A 17860-nucleotide genomic window follows, 5' to 3' on the forward strand; every position below is an offset into this window, starting at 1 on the left:
GCCCCTTGAGAAGTGTTAGCAAAGTCCCTTCGAGGACCCTCTTCACTGGGTCCCCTTCCTGTCTTGCCTCCTCTGTCTTCTAGCACCTTCCTTCCCTCTGCCAGTGGCTCTGCATGGGGAGGAGGGGAGGGGGTGAGGGAGCCAGAGATGGCTCCTGCAGTCACACAGCTCCCCTGTCGATCGCTGGGCCACTGTGCTGACTTCCTAGGGGTGGGCTCTCCACCCCGCGGCCTTGCCCGGCTCCTCTCTTGGGCCAGAGCAGTGTCGTCACTCTCGGGGTCTCACCCTGGGCCTGCCCAGGGCCAACGTTGGGGGTCACTTGCCCATTTCTCTGTCCTCCACTCGTGCTATAAGAGGTGGAGCGGTCCCAAGGGCCAGACAGTCCCAGCCAGGGGGTCACACCTAAGGGGTGGCCTCGGGTCCAAGGCCAAGGGTCCACGGACTTGGTCTTACGCTGTAGGGAGGAGAGAGGCCACCAGGCGGCAGTACAGCCACACCGCCTCAGCCCGGGGTTCAGAGGGGTGTCGGGGTGGCCTCGGTAAACTCGGCCAGCAGGACAGCAAAGGGCGAGAGTCTCCTTCGGGGCTGACATTTGCCCAGGCACCCACGTGCCCCCTTCCCGGTGAGACAGAGGAACAAAGTTTTACTCTCCGAGTCCCGTGCTTGGCCCACCCAGCTCAGCCCCCGGTGGGGAATGGGTTTGCCTGGCCGAGGGGGAGGTGCTTCATGTGGAACAGGATGGTGCCTCCACTGACCAGCTGGGAAGCGCAGGCCACCCACGACCCCTGGTTGTCCCTGCGGAGCTGGACGGCTCAGCAGACTGGTGGGAAGGGCCTGAGCCACTCGGAGCTGCTCACACAAGCGTGTTCTCGGTTTGGGACTATCCCTGGAGCGCTTTGAGCCTCTCCTGCTTCGTGCCCTGGGGAACTGGGGTGGAGGCTCCTGGCCTGCTCCCTGCGTCCCCAGCGGGGGAGCCCCGGGTGCCCCGAAGCCGACCGCCTGCTGTGACGTCCGGCTCTTCATTCACGAGGCCTGTTTGCTTCTTTAATTGCTGGTTCCCCCAAATGTTTTATGCAGAGAAGGAGGGAAGATTTATAGCGGCCATGACCTTCTCACAGTCTGGGGGGCAGGCGATTAGAAGCGAGAGACCACGCAACCCCAGTTCCCCGGGAGCTCCGCTCCCTGCCTGCAGAGAGTAGAGGCTCTGGGCAGGAAACTTAGTATGTTAGCATTTCAGCCTGTGCCCCTGCGGTGGGTGTAATCGCTCTCAAATTGTTCTGCGTGAAAACAGGAGGAATTCAAGTTGGTGACCTGAGTGGTGGGTGGGGCAACCTTGCTTTTGGCCTCTGGCCCAGCCCCCCACGCCCAAGGCTTCTCAGCTCTTGATTTGACCTGTGCTTTCCTTCCGGTCCTGCTCCCTCTTCGGGGGTGGGGAGGATGGCGGGGCTCTGCGCCCCAGCCTTCCAGGGGCGCCCCCTTCCCCTTCCCCGCCCCCGGGGCTCGCCTTGAAGCGCGGGACCGGCTCTGCCCATCACCCATCACACCGGCAGAGCCCGGGCGCGCTTGGGATCTGAGGGCCCTCCTCCCCACGGCGCCCCAGCCCCGTACCCTCTCCCGCTCGCACTTGGCTGGCCACAGCTGCTGCTCGGCACCACGTTGGGCCCGGCCAGGCGCCGGTGTGGGGTAGCCTCTGCTCACTGGGAAGGGGCCCCGGTGGCGGTCTCCCCCGGAATGTGCTCGAAACGTTACAAGCATTACCGCAGCGGGGACAAGGCGAGGCTCCAGGGGTCCGCGTGAGCCCTGCCTCCGGCTCGTTTTGGGTCGGGTCGGGAAAGGAGTGCGGAGGGCTGGGGCTCTGCAATCTGGCCCAGAAAGGTGTTCGGACTCCCCTCCCGGGCTGCGGGGCTCCTCCCGGCCCTCCACCCTCTGCGCCCCGCCCGGGAGCTGCCAAATCAAAAAGCGTCGTCCTGGTTTGAAGAAAGAAATCTTTATTAATAATCTTAATAATAATACTGTTGATTTGAATGGTCACACCTTGGAAGCATACAGAATGGTAAGAAAGGAAGCCTGGGGCTCGGCTGCAGTCCTGGGGGGCCGGGAGGGCGGGGCCGGGGGCGGAGCTGCCGCAAGAAGAGGGGGCTCTGGACGGGAGGGGCGGGGCGGGGCGGGGCTCTGTACAACAGGAATAGAAAAGGGGCTCACTTCAGGAGCTGATGCTGAATATATAAAGTGAGGTGGTTTTTTTTTTATTTTTTAATTTTTACGTTTCATGAGACAGTGGAGCCATGTTGGGAGCCTATGTTTGTTATTTTTTGCTGTTCCCTACTCCAGCTATCCCTGCCTGGCCAGGGCCTCCTCCCTGCTGCCTACGGTCTGCTCTCCAGCCACCCTGGGACCGGACCCGGGCACCCCTCTGGGCCTTTCCCACCCCTCGCTCTCCCTGCTCTGGCCTGGCCGTCCAGCCCCGCGGCACCGCGATTCCGGACCTCACCGTGCTGCACTGGCCCGCCCGCCCTCTGCTCCCCTGCAGGGCAGCGGTGGGGAGGGCTCGGTCCAGCAGGCGGCATGAGGCCTGCCTTCCCTCCCACAGACCAGGCCCAGGGCCGCCTCCAGAAAGGGAACAGGAACCGGCCAGAGCCAGAGCGTGTCCTCAGCCCCGGGGTCCTTACCCTCCCGGTGCTCTTAGGTAAGGGGAATGATCCTGTCCAGGCTGCCCGGGAGCCCCCTCACCGGACTGGGGGGCCTGGGCGCCCCACAGTTCTGGAACCATGTCAGCCCTTCCTTGGTGTTGGGGTCGGGCCCCAGGGCTGCTGGTCGGACCGGCTCTGGTGGCCCGCAAACGCCTTCGCTGGGATGTGGGCACTGGCGGCACGGCAGAGTGGGGGAGCTGGGGCCTAGACAGCCGGACGTGAGGGTGACGGGCACGGGCTGGAGCCAGAGACCCCGGGAATGAGCGGCCGCCCCCCGCGCCCAGCCCGGCCCAGCCGTCCCCTCCACCGGCACGGTCGGCAACAAGGTCAGGTCCCGCTGGCTGCTCTCCCCTGCGCAGGCCTGTGGCCCGTTCCTCCGCTGGGCCCCACGTGCCCTGGGAGTGGGGGGCCGGAAAGGAAGACTTGGTAGAAAACGAGGCCCCTTCCCCTCCTGCTCTCCCCATCCCGCCAGCGCCGTGGCCGGGGAGGGGCGGGGGCCCGGGCGCTCTCCTGGGCGCGCTGCCCGCCGGACGTGCTCCCTCGCTGCGATGTGCGCTGCCACGCGCCACTCGGACGTGGTGGATGCTTCTTGGTTTGGTTGGTTTTGTTGCTGCTTGGATCTTAACATCTTTTTTTGTTTTGTTTTTTGTTTTGTGATTTTTTTTGTTTTTTTTTGTTTTGTTTTGTTTTTGTTTTTTGTTTTGCCCTTCATGGTCCAAGAAGGAAACGGTGGAAGCTTTCACTACAACAGAAACAGAAAGGACTTGCAGTTTCACAGAAGCAACTGCCAGGCGTGCGGTGAGGACGGGACCAGCCCCAGCGGCCCGCACAGGGCGCAGGGGGGGGCGGGAGGGTGCCGGGCCCCAAGGTCCTAGCGCCTCCCCGCTGCTGCAGCCTGTCCCACCCCCCCCCCCCCCCCCCGCTCCCCCCAGCTTCCGGGAACCCATCATCCTCCGTGAGCTGACTTTAAAGCAGACCTCATTCTCCAGGGCAGAGAGTATGGGCTGGCAGTGGGAAGAAGCGGGGGGTGGCAGGAGCAGAGAGCACAGTGAAGCTGGCTGGCACGCGCAGCCTGCGGGCTCTGCTAGGGCTGAGCTGGGCAGGGGGGGCCCGGCCGGCTGAAGACAGAGGGCGTGGCGGGTGGACGGCACAGCACAGGCCACGAGGGGCCCGGACCCAGGCGGCTGAGAAGGAGGGGCTCTGGGCAGTGGGAAGAGAGGGCCCGGCACCCAGGACACGATCCGGCCACTCCACCAGCCGGGACCCGGTGTGCCCTGGCTGGCGGGGAACCCACACCCGCTGGTGGCCGCGCCGGGAAGCCCAACTCTGGCGCGTCAGGGCACCTGGGATTCCCCGGCCCGAGACACTTTCTCCTGGAACGGAGGCAGGTCCTGACCGCACAGCCTCCTCCAGAAGCTACCGGGGCTGTCTCAGGATTACCGGCGGCCCCAGCCAGGCTCTCCTCCCCGGACCCCGCACGGTCCTGGGACCTTTCTAGAGGGGAGGCTGGCACCAAGTGCTGTTCCGCCAGGAAGGCCCGCGATGGGGCTCCCCCTGCTCCTGACCTGCTCCCCCCTCCTGAAATGGACCCTGGCAAAAAGATGTCTCCAAGCCCGGGGGAGGGGAAGGGTGCCGTAGCCCGAATACCAACACAGGTGCCGGCTGGCCAGGACCCCAAGTCCGGCGGGGCCAAGGTGCCATCCCTGGGGCCTGGCGGAGCGGGGTGGGGGCTGGGAGAGCCTGCAGCCAGAAGTCACTGCGGACAGGCTGAGGGCGACCCCTGGGGCCCTGCAGGGCGGATGGCTTTGTGCGTGTGTGTGGGGGGGGCGGGGTGCAGGGGAATTTCTTCCTAGATTTTCCTTTCTTACAACAGAGGCTCAGCAGCCCCGAGGCTGGTGTGGCCACGGCAGTTTCCGCCTTGCACCGTGTGCTTGTGACTGCTTCGGCAGGAAACGTCAATAAACTTCAATCAGAAATGAGGAGGGCAGAGACGGCTAGTCCTGGGACTAGGTGAAGGTGGGAAGGGGGCACCGTCCCCGCGTCCCGTGGACGGCAGCTCCTCCTCCCTCCCTGAACCCCAGGGGAGGGGCAGTGGCTGTGGCCCCCCGCTGGCCGCTGGCCGGGCCTCTCCTGTGGCTCCACAGACCCCGGGGGATGATGCAGAGTGGGTGTCGCCCTGGAGGGCTCTACTGCCAGCTCTCGGGAGGGGGAGGGGGTCTCGTGCCCAGCCTAGCCCCTCCCGCTGTGTGCATACCGTACCTGAAATGGCTTGGGGGTCACAACGTCAACAAAGTCAAAATGGGAAGCAAGGTTTCAGACACACAGGGGTAACCAGGGTCAAAGACACACACGCCATGGTGAGGGGCAGGGACACCAGCTGGCTGGAGGTAAACCTATGGACTTTAGCGTCGCGTGCCGCTGACTGGGGGGGGCGCACTGTCCTCCCGGTGGCTGTGCCTGGTTTTGGCCTGCTGGGTGTGGTGTGTACTGGGCAGTCAGTGTGAATGCTGCTAGGGGCTGGGCCCTCTTGCTAGTAGGGGGTGAAGCGGCTGTACCCTCCTCGGCAGAGGCTAGCCTGCAACATCAAAGATGACAAACAGCCAATCAGTACCGCCTTGTGGTAGGGGGGGAAAAAGCAAAAAGAAAAAAAAAATAAGGAGAACCAAAAAGAAATCGCTAAGTCCCATGTTTTAAGGCTGGCCTTGGGGAGAGCGGGTACCAGTTACCATGGCAGCGGCGGGGGGGGGCCCTGGGCCTCGTTCTGTCGTGGTGGGGGCCTGGGGGCCAGGGGGCTGCTGGGGTCATCAGCCCCGGCACTCCGGGACAAGGAGGTTTGAGAAGTCTCTTGACGACTCTCTAGGCTCGGGCCTGGCCCTCCCGGGGCCCCTCTCTCTTTAATGGGTCGGGGGAGGTCTGAGCGAGGGCCCCACCTCCTCAGAGCCCCTTGGGGGCTCTGGCGGGTGGACGGACTTCCTCTCTCAGGGTTCCCCAGGCCTCGGCTCCACCAGGAGAGGCTGTGGCTGCTCGCCCAGCTCCTCCGAGCTTTAGGGGGTCCCTGGGGTCCCTCCTCTTCCACCAGGGCCTCGCTTGCGCCTGGCCCTGCGTCCGGCTGAGGAGGACGGGTCCTGGATGCTCCCGCTCCTGTGTCCCTGGGCTGCGCTGGGTCAGGGAGGTCTCCGCAGGAACCTCCTCCCACCAACCAATTTCAACAGGAAATGGGAGCGGCAAGTGCCAGAGGGGAAAAAAAGAGAATCTTACAAGCAAAAATGAGAACATAAGAGGGGCCCCTCTGTGAATCAACGAAGGCTTTTAGCCAGCAGCTGCATGGTGGGGGGCGCCCTGAGCTGAGCCTGGAGCCGGGGGACCCGCAGAGCGCACTTTCTGGGCCTCTGTCAGGGGAGGGGCCGGCCCCCAAGAGGCCTGCTGCTGCCCCCTGTGGCTGCTAGCTGTCACTGCAGGCTGCCTGGGATGCCGGGAACTTGTCAAAAAATCAAAGACAGAACAAAAATGGGGAGGGAGTAATCAAGACCAAGGGAGATGGAACAACGGATCCGTACTGGCTCCGCACCTCCTCCCTCCTTACCCCCCGAAAAATGTGTTCATCTTTGATGCTGGATGCCAAGCTAGCTAAAAACCGACATCAACACCCCCCAGGGCCGGGGGTGGGTGGGCACAGGAGGCAGGTGTCCACTGGAAGCAGGTTTCGGGGTACAGAGTGAGCTGGGCTGCATGTGTCGACAGCTGGCCATACACACACACACACACAGACACGCTGGCCTGCACACCTCTAGTGCCGTGAGCCGGCCGGGAGTGCATGGGGGGGGGGGGGTGGGTGCTGGGAGAGCGCTGGCCCCAGGGCCGCTGACGGGTCTGGGTGGGAAGTGGGGGGCAGCCCCTGTCCCTCTCCTTGACGTGAGGAAAAGCGCAGTGACAGGACACAGGGGGACGGTGGCGGACACACCCCCACGAGCCTCTGGAGCCTCAGAAGACTGGGCAGAGTGGGCGGACCAGGATGCTCCCCAGAGGGCCAGACGTCCTCACTGGACCTGCCTCCCTCGAAGTCCCCCAGGGGCTCAAAGGGGCAAGTCCTCCCCCAGACTCCCAATCCAGGCCTTGGTCCTCCCAGGCGCTGGTCAGAGGTCTGGGTCATCGTCCTCAGGGCCTGCCCACCCCAGCCTCGTCAACGGCCAGCGCCTAAGGCCAGGCGGCACCCCCGCTCCTTACCATGGTTCCGATGCTGTAGGTCGCTGGGGGGCCGATGGTGTGGTGGTAGGGGTCGGTGGCCGCATAGACTCTGCCGTAACTGGGGAGAGAGGGAGGTGTCGGGGGGCGATGGGGGCAGGTGAGGGGTGGCAACGGGCCCCCCACCTCCTCCAGTGTGGTCCCGCCCGCCAGGCCCCCCCTCCCTCCTCGCCATCCTTTCTGCCTGTTGAGAAGGAAGCATCTGGAACACAGCTGGCCACCCTCCTCTCAGCTCTTCCAGCGTGTGCTGACCCTGACGAGGGGCAGGCTGTTCTACCAGGGACCTCGTGGAAGGAAATGGGAGTCCTCACAGAGCTGGGGTGGAGGGAAGAGAGACCTCGATGCCCGGAAAGAATGAGGGCAGAGTGCTCAGAGCAGGGAAGGGGGGCAGGGGGGGACATGGCCCTGTGTCCCCCTGATGGCCTTCCTCTCAACTTAATTCTGTGTGTGAAATGCCACCTTCTTGTAAGACAGGGCTGGGCCGAAGGGCCTGCCGTGCACCGGACAAAACCCACACGTGAGATGCGGTGAGAAGCTTCGAGAAAGGTGCAGGTCCCCGGGTGCCACCAGGAGGGACAGTCAGATGGTCCCCAGGCCGGCACCCACCACGTGCATGCCAGGCTCCCCTAAGCAGGAACTCTGCCCAATGGGCCAAGCGCCCATGTGCTAGGTTAGGCCACCCCTGGGGGACCTGCCTCCAAATACAGAGCCACCCCCCAGCCCCTGCGTGTGCCCGCCACCGGGCAGAGGGCTGGCTGCCTCTCAGATGGCCACACTGCACACCTGGTCTTGCCACGGCCCCTGGGAGCCCAAGCTGCTGCCTCTCCTTCTCCAAGCTAAAGGGCCTCAGACCCTGAAGCCCCGAGAAGGATCGGAGGCGCGCCCACGGGCAGAAACACAGCCTCCTGAGTACCCTTCCCACTCCGGGGCCTCCAGGGCAGGAAGGGACTGAAGAAACCGGGGGGGTGGGGGTGGGGTGGGGGGGGTGGGGGGGGGTGGCGCTGGCTCAGGGGTCTCGGACCTGCTCTCCTCTGTCCAGATTCTGTGCCGCCAGGGGGAGCTGCCCCAGGCCCAAGCAGTAGTGAAGTCTTCCCGTCTGTCTGAGCCCAGCCCTGCAGGGACCCTGTCACCCCATCGTTTGTCTTTATCCCGACCACGGCCCCAGCCATACCTGTCGCTATAGGCCGCGGCTGCTGCTGCAGGCTGAGCGTATCTGTAGGCTGCATAGCCCCCCTGCAGGGTAAGGGGGAGGGAGAGATGGCACAGAGGCTTAGCGGGGCTGACGTGGCCTGTCAACCTTCCCCTTTCAGCCAGGTGAGGACTGGCTGGTGGGTGCAGGCCTGGGGGCACCTCGCTTCTGGCCTAATGGAGACCTAAGGGCCACAGATTATCAAGTGGGCCGGGCTGAGGTGAGGCAGGGGTGTCTGTTCACTTCCCCATTCAACACACTGGTGGGTACCAATTACGTGCCTGGCTGTGTTCGTGGCCTTGACACATGTTAAGTGCCCACAGACCTGCCAGCAGTCCAGTGGGCCCCTGATTTTGATGCCCGTGGGTGTGGAGAACCCATGGGTGACTGGGTGCCATGCTAGATACTGGGAAAGGTCAAGGGCAAACCCGGATCACGTCTCGGCCCTGGCACAAAGGGACTGTTGGATTATGGGCAAATACCCACGATGGAAGCAAGGTCTTGTGTTGGGCTGGGTAGGTGTGTGAGAAGGGGTTGTCAGCTGGGGCTCTGGGCTAGAGGAAGCAGCAGGGGGAGCCCCACGAAGGGAGAGAGAAGCCACAGGAACCCACCAAAGGGTCTGCCCTCGAGCCCCTGCCTCCTGGTCTCTCTCTGGGCCTCTGTACGGGACACGGGGTACCCACCGGGGCTCACTCGGTGACCCCAGTGCAGTTAGGGATACGGGAGAGTCACCCCTGCCCCCATCACCCAAACGCCCTGGGGACTGGAGAAGACATGAGCACAGACAGCCCACGCTCCGCTGTGCCGAGGTCCCCAGGGACCCACTGCCCTGGCACTCTCACCCTCCGGGGTTCCGAGGATGAAGTGGGATGGGGTGGGGGAGGGGAAGACCCTGGAAATCAGCTGAAGGCCTGGACAAGCCCCACCCCGCCCTCCCCTCCGGACCGCACTTACATAAATCTCAGCACCATAAAAGCCATCCTGATACACGACCCTGGAAGCAAACGGACAAGAGAGTGGTGGGCAGGCCGGCTCCGGCGTCTGCTGAGGAGGGAGGGGGCAGGGTGCCAGCCCTGCCCATGGGACTGGCATTTTAACAAGCGTTTGCTCCAGTGCCCTGTTTTGGTATAACAATAGAGTAACACCCTTGCTGGTCAGTTCCTCTCTCCCACAAAGCCAGGGGCCCCGCGGCCCCTGTTGCTTACCCTCCCCCCACCCCAGCCCAGGCAGCTGTCCCCCCATCCAGGCAGAGGGCACTGGGCCCCGGGGAAATGGTCCAGGGAGGGCTTCGAGCAGGCCCTCGCTGAGCTCAAGGGCCAACCACCATCCCATTAAATCAGCCGGCAAGGTGCCGGGGCTCTAAACGTCCCCCAAATGCCAGTGAGCCTTGGCGCCCATGGCAGGATGGGGTCGGGGTACTGATACGGAGGCGACTGCAGTGCAAAGGTCTGGGGGTTCCCGACACCCCCTCCCCCCCCACCTTCCCGCAGTTCTGGAAAGGCTGCTTAGCCCCTCCGGCTGCCCAGGGCCTCCCCCCACCCTCCACGCCCCCTGGGCTTCCCCCATGCCTCCCTCCCAAGTGCCTCCCCAGGTACTCACGCTCCATAAGTTGGGATGGGGGGCGGGGGCGGCGCAGCCCGAAACGTATTATACACGGCCCGGCCCCGACCCCGTAGGTGCGCGCCCCTGTAGGCTACGGCCGTGCCCGTGGTGGGGTAGGGGAACCCCGTCACTGCAGGAAAGCGGGCCAGAGAAGAGGCGGTGAGAGGGAAAGCCTGAGGCCAGGTCGAAACAAGCCGGCCGGGGCGCAGCCACAGCTAGCCCGGCACCGCCCAACCACGCCCGCACGGCCACGCCCCCGCCTGGCCACACCCCCACCGGCCCGGCTCCGCCCAGAGTGACCGCTCCAGCCTGTACCTGCATAGAATTCAGGCCCATAGACTGCGCCCACCACGGGGTTTAGCTTCCAGCCTAGAAGAGAAGCAAAGGAACCCAGTCACCGTTTCCCCCGTTCTCGCCGCACCTCACACTATCCTGGGATCCTCCCACCTTAGGCGTGGCCTCTGCAGCCCTGCGGGAGGCCGGCCCACCTCCCTCCGCGGTCGGGGGAGGGGGGAGAGGAGACCCCGGGCCCCTCTGGGGATGCTGCAGGCTCACCGGCTCTGACCTTCCGGTCCCTAGATAACAGGGACCAAGTCTCTCCCGACCCCCCTGCCTGCGTGTCCTCCCGATTGTTTTCAAGTTGTGGCCCTCCCCAGCCCGCCCCTGGGACTGCCCTGCGGAGGGGGGCGGGGCACCAGCTCCAGCAGCTTGGAGTCTGCAGTCTGTGCGGGAGAGAACTAGGAAGGGAAACTCGAACACTTCTGTCAACTTCTGCGGGCCCACAGCTGGGGCGAGGGGTCCGGCCCGCCTGCGCTTCGGCACATGATGGGGCCCAATCACGGGAGCGCGGTCTCCGGTGGGGGCCGGGCTGCCTTCCGGGAGGGCCAGAGGCTGCCGCGAGGGGGCGTGGCTTCCGCCACCACCTCCTGTCCCAAAGCCCCCGTCCCGGGGTGGAGCTCTCCGTCCCCACGGCTGAGTCCCGCCCCGACCGTCCTGGGTCTGTCTTTCCCCGGAGCAGCCAGGGGAAGGGCTTCCTGAGGAGGAAGGGCCTCTGGACTGGAGGTACTAAGAAGGACAACTAACATTTCCGGAGCACCTCACCGCGCGCCACGCTGTTCTAAACCCACCCAAGCGTCACACCCTCGCGTTTTACAGACGAGCTAGCGGAGGCTCGGGGAGGAAGGGCAGCCTCACATCCCAGAGCCGGGGGGGGGGGGGGGGGGGGGGGGAGTGGCGGAGCCAGATCCAGACCCAGCCCACATTCCTGGCCCTTCCCTGGCCTCCAGCGAATCTGCACCCACCTGTCCCTCTCTGCAGGTGGACTGGCCCAGGGCCCTCCGCTTCTAGACCAGTCTTCCCTTCCCACCAGGGACCCACGTGTAGGAGTGAAGCCCGCTTCCATCGGAGGGTCCGAGGGGTGGGCGGCAGCCGGCTTTGAGTGGGTTCTGGCCCCAGGTGCTCGTTCAGATACCATGGGCACGGCAATGGTGTCTTTGACCGAGCCCAGCCCCTGACCGCCTCGGTGTACCTGGTCTTATCTTGGCAGTATGTCCTGACAGCCCGGCTCCCTATCCCGCTTGGCTTTGTGAGGAGGGACAGAAGGGACCCGTACCCACTGGCCAGCTAGCAACACGCCTCTAGAGAGCGTGGCGACGGACGAGACCAGGCCATCAGCGTCAGACCCTACCTGTGGGCCTCCAACCCAGATTCTAACATCCCCACTGCTGGGTGGGTGGCCGGGAGTGTCTGGGGCCTTGTTCCTCCCGGGGGTCCATTCTGTGTCTGAATGTTACTGCTGAGACTCTGGAATCTTCTCTAAATCCCACATCAGGAGGGAAGAAATGTTTGATCTCCTAAAAAGAACTCGTCCCAGGAGCTGAGTCTTCTTAGTAAGAACCACGATGGAGCGGAGTCCTGGGGCCAATGACCCAAGCCCACCCTCCCGCTGAGGCTCCGTCCTCGGGGCTCCCGTGGGTCCTTCAGTTCTGGAACCTTGGGCATCTCTGTCGGTCACTCTGGCTTTCTGATGCCTCCTCCTGTCGCTGCCAGTCCCGTTTCACTGTCTGGGACCCCAGACGACAGAGGCAGCCTGAGGTCCCCCTGGGTGACTCCTTTGTTTCTTCTGTGAATAGTCTTAACGCCTGGTCAAACCTGGTGAGTTTGGTTCCTGCAGTGGCCACTTCGGCCCCCCGCCCCGCAGCCGATGAATTTCTGAATTCGATCGATTCTCCGGAGGGTTCAGGCGAAGGCAAGCCACGTACCCAGGCCGCCAGAGCCCACGTGCTGGGCTTCCGTATCGACCCACAGAGAACCCGGGGCCCGCGGACCGCAGCCCACGTCCTTCTTGCTCAGGCCGGCGAGGATGCTCAGGTCCAACCTTGGCAGTGAGCATTTCACCGTTCCCTGTCGTGAGACCACTGTGGGTTCCGCGCCCATCCCGGGCTAGGAACGTGGTCATTCAGGGATGGACTGCGTTCTGGTTTCCGTGCTTCCCGACGCTCCCGGCTCTGGCTGGAGAGCAGGGGGTGTGGCTCCCAGGTGACGGGGGCGACGGGCCCCCGATGATCGTCCTGACCTGCCAAACACACCTACCACTGTGCCTTACCGTGTCAAGCTTTCGGCAGGAGCTCGGGACGCTGGCAAAGGCGGGTGTCCCGAATTTCTTTAAAAAATGTGAGCTTTGACAGTCCTCCAAAAAGCAGGGTGGGAGCCATAATCTAGTCTAAATGTGGCTCGGCCACCACACCCCTGCCTTGCTCCCGGAGGCCCCGCTGGTGGGTCACCACGTGGCAGATCCCACCCCCCCCCCCCCGCCCCAGCGCCCTGACCCTTGCTGACCTGTCACCTGACTCCACGGGTGGCCAGTCACACAGGGACAAGAGCGCTGGGGGGGGGTGGCTTGGTCACTCTGCCCCTGCTGGGGGGTGAGACGTCAGGCCCCCACCCTGCAGGGAGACTCATCCTGACAGCAGGCTACCGCTCACCGGCACAGGCACGAAGTCGAGGGGCCCCAGCGCACTGCCAGCTGCGCCCAAACCAGTCCGCCTTGGCCGGCGGGGTGAAGACGCGAAGCGGCGAGGGCCACCCCTCCCCTCAGCCTCGGCGGTTCTGTCTTCAGGGTAGACTGGCTGCTTCTGCTTAGAGTCAGGTGTGTGGGTGCACAAGACCACTGAGTTGGCGAGCATTATGTGCCCGTAAGGCTTCCCTTGGGGAGATCCCCTTGGGGACACTTGGGTCCCCAAGGCCCGGATGGAGGGCTATCCGAATTATCGTCACACTCCCTCACTAGGGAGCGTCTCTAGCCCGGGCCCCGCCTCACTGCTTAGAAAATAACTAACAATGGCCACTGCCCACTGTGCCCGGGGCCTGTCCCTGGGGTGTCCCGTGCTTGGGAAGGCCCGGGCATCCGGCCCATCTGCCCCCTTCTGACCCGGCGGAGCTGGGACACGAGGGGGCGCTCAGCATCCGGGGAGGTGGGCCCCTGCAGCCTCCCAGAAGCCCTGGGGCCCTTACCGTTAGTGTAGGGGTTCGCAGTCTTCTTGTTGGTCATGACGCGGGCTGTGGCGTTATTGACCTGCCCGGAGAGAAGGGAGGAGAAGGTGAGGGTGTGCAGGGCACTGGGCTCCCTGCAAGCGTCCGGCCACCCCAGTCCTGCTCTGCACCGCTCCTGCACAGCTGCACCGAGGGCCCGGGGGCTAGGAGAAGGCCCGGGACAGCATCTGCGGCCGGCCTGGCCCCACACCCTGGCTGGCCCTCCTCCCAGGCCTCCCCTCCCCACTGTGCTGCCCCCGCTCCAGCGAGCCTGGGCCACCACGGCTCCCGGCGCTCGGCTCAGGCACCACGTCCGGCCCACTGGCCCTTGCCTTCCACACGCCGCGCCCGCAGACCAAGCCCCAGCCTCTCTCTCCGGCAACCCGAGGACACTGGAGAAGCTGGCCGGCGGACTCTCCACAAAGTGCTCTCGGCCCAACTTAGCAGACCGGCCCCCAAGACATTCTGTGCCCTCGGTGGCTGCCGAGGCCTTCCTAGCCATGGGCACCCCTCTTGTCGGGGCGGGGGTAGCACCCCATTCCCCTGAGGCCGGCGGAGAGTCCCTGATGGGACACGTGTGCCCCTCGAGGGCAAGGCCGACGGGAGAGGGGGCAAGCGGGCGCCGAGGGGGTGGGTCCTAACTCCAGGCATCTGAGTCCCTGCAGGGGCCCGACTGCGGTGTAGGGAGGGTGGGGCTCGGCCTCTGTGGAAGGAGACCGAGAATAGGGCAGGTGGTGGAACTCAAGAGAGGAGTCGGGGCCACACTGCCTCCCCATGTCCTGTGTGAGCCCTTGGGCCTGGGCCTGCATCCCCCGGTGCCCACCGGGTGCTGCACCAGAGCCTGGCCGAGGTCGGTGCCCGCAGGACTGCCGCTTCTGGAACCCCTCGTCCCCCCAGGCCCTGCCGCTTCTCTTCCCACGGACTTTACACTCGCTGCGCACCCCTCCCCTCCCTGGCTACCCCTCGCTGCCCTGCCTGTCCAGGAGCCCAGCTCCCAGGCTGCAGCACTGGCGAGGGGGATGGGCAGCCCACCAGGGAAGGGGTGAGGGGGGCCGAAGGGGACCCGTGGTCTCCTCTCTCTGCCGCTCCTCTGGGCTAGGTCCCTTTCCAGGCCCTGGCAGCTGGGGAGGGGGAGGACAGGGGACAGCTGCTTCTCCCCGGAGGGAGGGGATTAACAGCACCTCCCCACTGGGGGACAGACTGGGTTGGCTGTGGTGCTTAGAGCTGGCCGGCCTCAAACGTGTTGTTCTGGGGGCTCCTCCCAGCGTCTGGCTGACTCCCACACTTGGGGGGCCTCTTCCAGAAAGCAGAGGGAGGGGGCCCTTGGGTGGGCCTGAAGTGTAGGCCCACGAGGGGTGGCAGGAGATGGGCTGGGCTCTGCCCCCCGCCCCGTCTCCCTGCCCTGGGGACCCTGGCCCGGCTCTCTGCAGGGTGGCCGCGGGGCTGGGGTGGGGGACCTGGGTGACAGTGGCGTTTCTCAAGGGCGCGCCCTGCGCAGCACACTTATCTGAGCACCTCAATTTTCCGTCCCTCTACGATCGTCCCATTCAGCTTCTCCCGGGCTCGGTCAGCATCTGAGCTAGTTTCAAAAGTTACAAACCCAAAACCCTGTGAGCGGAGAAGGACAGACACGGAGAGAAAGGATGAGAGAAAGGAAAAAAAAGGAGGAGTGGGGAGGGAGAGAGAGGGAGGGGGAGAGAGAAAGATGGGCGGGGGGAGAGAGAGGGGGGGGGAGAGAGAGAGAGAGAGAGAGAGAGAGAGGGACTGAGTCAGGTGAGTTGAAGGAGAGGTCGGCAGCCCAGAGGTCTGTTCTGGTACCACCGGCAGGATGCCCAGGAAGGGTCCGGCCCCAGGCGGGGGCAGCTGCCAGCCTGGCCTGAGCCCGGCCTGAGCTGACCGCCTGGCGCCTCCGAGAGGACAGGCCAAAGCCGTGAAAGAGATGCCAACCCGGCCAGGGGCCAGGACTGTGTCACCCTAATGCCACCTGGGGGGCAAAGCTGGGTTTCAGGACCTCCTGGGGGCAGCCCCACCCCCCATCACCCTAGGAGCCTGGATGGGGGTCTTCTCTTCCCTGAGCAGGGAGCAGGGCCTGTCTTTGCCCACCCTGCGGCCGTGCCCACCGGCCTCGGGGCCAGCTCCCGGGCAGGCCGGCGGCCCCCTGGCGGGGCGGCTAGGCGGCTGGGGACCCGGGGCTCAGCGGGGGCGTGGACAGAGAGGTCCCGGCAGCTCAGACAGAAAGCATCGCAGCTGCAGCAACGACACAGACAGCGGGGTGGGGGGGCGGGGGGGCGGAGGAGCGGGGAATACAAGCACCCGTGTAGCTCAGGGGTCCTCGGGCTCGAAGCTCTCCAGGAAGGAAACGCACATTTCACACGTTAGCCTGGCGGGACCTACAGCCGGCGCTGTAATGGTGGCGGCCTCTGGGCGGCACCCACCTTGGAGCCCCGCTCGTTAAAAATGATCTCCACGTCTAAAATTTTTCCGAATTGCTGCAGAGACAGAGAGGGGGGGTGGGGAGACAAGGGAGGATGGGTTAAGACTGCCGGCCGGCCGGCTCGCCTGCTTCTCAGGAGACCCTCGCCTGCTGCCCGGGTCTGGCCCGAGCCCCCCTCCCCGCCCCCAGCCTCCTGCAGGGAGTAGGAGGGGCTCTAGGTGTAGCATGGTGGGGGGACGGGAGACCCCTCCCCACATTCTCACGGAGCGCGCATTCCCTGCCTGAGACCCGCGTGGGGGCCGAGGACCGGGGAAGGGTGCAGCGCGGTTGGAGTCCCTCTCCTCTCCCTGCCGGGACCTGCCCCAAGTTACCGACGGCCACCTCTAATTCACGCTAGAGGGTAAAGGGCTACAGATAGGTCCTTCCCAAAAGCCGATGGGCAGGAGCCCTCAGAAGAGACAAAGTGCTATGGACAGACCTGTGCTGCCAGCGACCTGTGCTGTTTGGGGCCGGGCTGTGTGGGGTGCAGGACAGAACCGATCCCAAACTCTACTTGACTGGGACATACCGGCCAGGCAGGCCCAGATGCTCTGGCTGCCCCCTTCCTGCCCCATCACCGGCCCAGAATCCCCCCGGGGCAGCCCTGTCTCTCTCACTGTCGCAGGAGACCACGAACCTGTGAAGGCCAAATCCCCGAGACCAGGTCCCGGGGGGGCCCTTCCGAGGCCTCTGGTTTGTGTAGGCGATGGGCTTCCCCTCATCCCACAACACTGGGACTAGGGTGTCAAAGGAGCAGTGACGTGACACGGAAGAGGACAGCAATGCAATCTCAACTCTGACGGAAGGCTGGAACGGGGCTGGTGCTGCCTGTCCTCGTGCGGGGACAGGTGGGCTGACGCTGTGGTGAGGGGACAGGGGACGGGCGAGTTGACGCCCTGGAGCGGGGACGAGGACAGGTGATCTTATGCTCTGGTGAGGGGACAGGCAAGCTGACACCAGTAGGTGTCCGCTGTATGGGGAAGAGGGATGGGACGTGACCTGGGGACCGAGGTCAGGGTGAGCTTTGTACAGCGGCCGCTTTAACTGGGGACCCCCAGGATCAAAGGGGTTGGCAGCTGCCGGGGCCCAGGCCGAGTGGGGCAGAATCCTGATGATTCCGCATCCCAGAGGCCCCTCACTGTGTCTAAGCCCCCAGTCCGATGGGGCCTGGCCTCCAAGAAGGGGAGTGGCTGCTTGGGGCCAAGTGTGGGTGCCGGGTCCATCCTGAGTCCGCCCTCATGGCACCTCCCCTTTGACAAACCCCATCTGGGTCGGGGGGGGGGGGTGTGTGGCGTGAAGGCGGGGCTGGGGTTCAGAGGCCAGGGGTGGGGGCGGGCACAGTGCTGGCGGCGGGAAAGAGGGTTTGGGGAGAGGGCGGAGGCGCGGGAAGAAACGCGGGCCAGGCCCCCCGGGGTTCCGTGGCTGCGCTGTTTGGGACGGATGGCCTGGCCGGTGCCGGCCTGCTCGCCCACCGGGCAGCCGCATGGAAGTCAAGCGGCCCAAGAGAGTCGCCACGAGACTGGAGGCCCGCCCTGCTGGAACCAACTGGGGGAGTCCAGAAGGACAGTGGCGCGTGCTTGCTTCCCACGGTTTGAGCGTCTGGCCGGAGCCCCAAGGACACGGGCCCAGAGAGGGTGAGTGCTCAGCCCTCGGGCACACAGGAGAGGCAGGGCTGGTCGGCTGCTGGGCCTCGTGGGGCCAGGAGGCCGAGCTGCCCCTCCCGGTGCCCTCTGAGGGCACAGGGGTCCTGGGAGCCCCTGTCAGACCGCGGGGACTGCAGAGTGATAACCTAGCGGGCGCCTGATAACCTTTGGGCCTCGAGGGGCCTCTGAGAAGCGCCGAGGACGGGGGAGGGGGGATGGGGGTGGGGCGTGGAGGTGCTGCGTGTCTGGCTGCCACCCCTTCTCCCTTCCACCCTGCAGGCTCAGGTCAGAGCTGGACCCAGGGGACCCCGAGTCGGGAGAGCCGGCACGGAGGGGCCGCAGGCACTCACCCCGAACATTTGCCGCAGGTCGGGGTCCCTGAACCGGAAGGGGATGTTGGAGACGTGTAGCCGCTTGGGCTGCTGCTTCTCTGTGTGGTCGGAGGAGTGGAGCGGCTGGCTGTCCGTCTGTGCCGCCTCGTCTGTCTGCT

The 17860-nt window shown here is 65.1% G+C and overlaps 1 protein-coding gene across 9 annotated transcripts in view; it reads right to left on the reverse strand.

Moving 5' to 3' along the window:
• Positions 1-1967: 1967 nt before the first annotated feature.
• RBFOX3 (RNA binding fox-1 homolog 3) overlaps positions 1968-17860 on the reverse strand; it is a 456714-nt gene continuing 440821 nt past the window's right edge. For 5 of the 9 annotated variants that reach the window (XM_060645213.3, XM_060645215.3, XM_060645212.3 and 2 more), the window contains 10 exons: positions 17721-17858; positions 15690-15743; positions 14770-14862; positions 13237-13297; positions 10039-10092; positions 9721-9853; positions 9076-9238; positions 8104-8165; positions 6915-6993; positions 1968-5265 (listed from right to left, as the gene is read on the reverse strand). In XM_060645213.3, the coding sequence (XP_060501196.1) occupies positions 5221-5265; positions 6915-6993; positions 8104-8165; positions 9076-9238; positions 9721-9853; positions 10039-10092; positions 13237-13297; positions 14770-14862; positions 15690-15743; positions 17721-17858 (882 nt within the window). In that variant the 3' untranslated portion in view covers positions 1968-5220. The remainder of the gene's footprint in view (positions 5266-6914; positions 6994-8103; positions 8166-9075; positions 9239-9720; positions 9854-10038; positions 10093-13236; positions 13298-14769; positions 14863-15689; positions 15744-17720; positions 17859-17860) is intronic. The other 4 variants (XM_060645208.3, XM_060645211.3, XM_060645209.3 and 1 more) reach the window with 4 other exon arrangements.

The sequence above is a fragment of the Panthera onca genome, chromosome E1, assembly GCF_046562875.1.
Source record: "Panthera onca isolate mPanOnc1 chromosome E1, mPanOnc1 haplotype 2, whole genome shotgun sequence".
NCBI classification, from domain to species: Eukaryota; Metazoa; Chordata; class Mammalia; order Carnivora; family Felidae; genus Panthera; species Panthera onca.